Raw genomic sequence first — 2,923 nt, forward strand, 5'->3', positions numbered from 1 at the left:
CCTTATGCCTACAACCATACAGGTTGAGCCATGGATACACAGGCCACTGACCTTGTAAATCTCATTACTTTAAGGCAACTGCCAAAATAGTAGGAATCTTACTCACATCGTGGCTGCCAACTTGACACAGAAAGCTCTCTAGCTCAAGGTCAGCTTCTGAAAAGCTGTCGCCAACTTGGCGTCCTCGGCAGCTTCCACGTAGGTACGTGTTAGCGCAGGTATATCCTGTGCTAGAGACCTAAAAGGCTCCCAAGAGTCCTCGATAGGCTCTAAGCCGCACCAACTCAGTAGGAGCTCATAGACCTGTTTCTGTTCGATCCAACGATGCTTGTTAAGTCGGTTAACTTTCGACACGATGCCTTGGGAGGCAACGTGCTCCAATAGTTCCTCCGTAACTTCCAAGTCACTGTCTGCGTAGAACTTCAATCGTGAAGCGTGCACATCTTGCTCCTTGCCTGTAACCAGGTGCCGAACGCGAAACGAGTGCGAGTCCGCACGGGTAACCACGTAGGGGCCGATCCAAGTTACTAGCAGTTTGTTGTGTCGTCGCTCATCGACACGTGATCGTAGGACGTAATCACCCACAGAAAAGTTTACTTCTTGTGCACCTCTGGACTTTCTCTTGTTCAGTAATGTGGTCTTCTCACGCTTGCCCTTGACGGCACAGTGCATGTCCTCAATACTAGACCGTAGCTTCGCCAAGAGACTTTTCAATGGTAATTGAAATAGAGATTGCCTTAGGTTGATCACCAGGTACATGCAGGATATAGGCTGGTGTTGGGGCTGGTAAGCCAGTGAACACCTCAACAGTAGCCTTGTGTGCAAGAGAAGCCACCGGAGAATAGTTTATGTTAGCTTGCACCAAGGGTATCAGGTAGATCCAGTCGATGCGAGAAATCTGATACTCCATTATCATTGCACGTAGCACTTGCAGTACATTTCTATTTGCACGTTCAACGGATCCATTGATCCACGGGCTGTATGCCACTACGAACTGCTGTTCACACGTCAGCCGCTTGCATAGCTCTGCAAGTACTTCGTTCTTGAAGTGTGATCCTTGGTCACTGACCCATACCGGTGGTACACCGAACCGGCTGTACCACCCATGCAACCCATCAACTGCAACCTCACTTGTTGGTGTATCACACGCCATCAACACACAGAAATGGGTAAAGTTGTCCTTCAGTAGTAGTAGGTATTTGCATGAGCCAAATCCATCACCCAAATAGAGAAAATCCCAGTGTAAAGCTCCATTGCGAATGTCAGAGCGGTATGGTCAAGGAACCACCCTACCTCCTTTTACATGCTGGCAGAGCAAGCAGGAGCGCAGAAAACGACGAACTAGAGCAGCGATTCCTTCAATCAAAAATACACGGCGAATGTGGTTCAAGACCACGACTTCACCACGGTGACCCTGTGCCCCACAATGGGCGATGATCAGGAGTCGCTGGATGAGTGCCCTGGCAGCAGTAGGTATCCAAATACAGTCGTCAATTCGGTAGACACCATGTTCATCTGCAGCACTAGCAGTAGGAGCAGAAGCTACATGAGCCGCTTGCATAGCCGCGATTTCACTCAGTGTCGGCCACGTGAAGTTCTCTTGGTCAAGAGGCCGAAGCAGAGGCTTTCTAGAAGCTTGGGTCTGTGAGCGAGTCACTCGTTTGAAACTAGATACTGCAGTCGTAGATACCGTAGGAGTAGTAGCACCACCCCATTGACTAAGCATATCTGCCCACACGTTGTTGACACCCTCGATGTGAACGATAGTATAGCGAAACTCCATGCGTTTGACAGCCCATCGAAGTAATTTTCCACGTACGTGCTTCTTAACTTCTTGCCCAGGGGCAAAAACATGGATGAGGTTTCGGTGGTCACAAAACACCTTGAAACCACCAGGCCTCAGCAACAGGTAGTCAAGGTCTTCGCAGGAGAGCACGATTGGTAGTGCCTCCTTCTCAATGACGCTCCAGTGGAGCTGAGCGCCAGTGAACGAACCGCTCTTGCATATCAGTAGCTCATGCTCCTGTTCAGTAATTGCCACTCCTTGTTTCCATTCACCCACTTGCGTAAGGATTGAAGCCCAACTGTAGTCGCTAGCATCTGTAAACAAGCCGTAGGTGGCCTGCTCACGCGGGTGTGTCATCATGGCCGAGCTCTGCAGGAGCTTCTTGACCTGTTCGAAACTGCGGAGCTCATCATCGTCCAATCCGATGCTGATTCCTGAAGCAACACGCTTCGTCTTTCGTTTACCAGCAAGTGCACGATCCAACAGCGATTGCAACGGCCGAATGGTGCGAGCGTAGTCAACCAAACTGTCTCGCATCCAGTTCGTTGCGCAGATAAACTGCTGCAGTTGTCCCGCTGTGACTGGTACTGGCATTGAAGTGAGTCCTTCAATCGGTTTTGGGTCATGACGAACACCATTCTCATCAATCACCTTACCACACCACGTAACTGAGCGCTGGTACAACGAGGACTTCTTCAGACTCAACTTCAATCCGAATTCGTTCACCAAGTCAAACAACCGCTCTAGAGCAGCAAGGTAACTCTCTATAGTTTCAGAGTAGAACAAGAGATCATCAATCCATATAAGTAAATGGTGATCGAGTAGCTCAGCGAAACAGTTCTCCATCGAGACTTGAAAATGTAACGCCGAATCACAACTTCCTTGCATCACACGGGTTGGCGTGAACACACCCTCATCCGTCATGTACGAGAGCTGCTCTCTGCTTTCTATCGCCACAGCAAGTTGCCAAAAGCTGCGGATAAAGTCGAAAAGACCGTAGCGTTTCTTTCCTTTCAATCGCTCCAACTTTGTCTTCAAGTTAGGCATGACGCCTGCAATTGCTTCGGTCATCGCATTCAACGGCTTGTAATCCACCGCTTGGCGAAACTCATTGACCTTCGGCTTCTTAAGAGGCAG

General features: G+C 49.4%; 1 protein-coding gene across 1 annotated transcript; it reads right to left on the reverse strand.

The window, feature by feature from the left end:
- Positions 1 to 138: 138 nt before the first annotated feature.
- PPTG_23880 (hypothetical protein) lies at positions 139 to 672 on the reverse strand (the record flags this gene model as incomplete). The annotated part of the gene is made up of 1 exon (XM_008913707.1): positions 139 to 672. One exon carries the CDS (start codon positions 670 to 672, stop codon positions 139 to 141), a length of 534 nt encoding a protein of 177 aa, XP_008911955.1.
- Positions 673 to 2,923: the final 2,251 nt, after the last annotated feature.

Source organism: Phytophthora parasitica (assembly GCF_000247585.1).
Source record: "Phytophthora parasitica INRA-310 unplaced genomic scaffold supercont2.55, whole genome shotgun sequence".
Taxonomy (NCBI): Eukaryota; Oomycota; class Peronosporomycetes; order Peronosporales; family Peronosporaceae; genus Phytophthora; species Phytophthora nicotianae.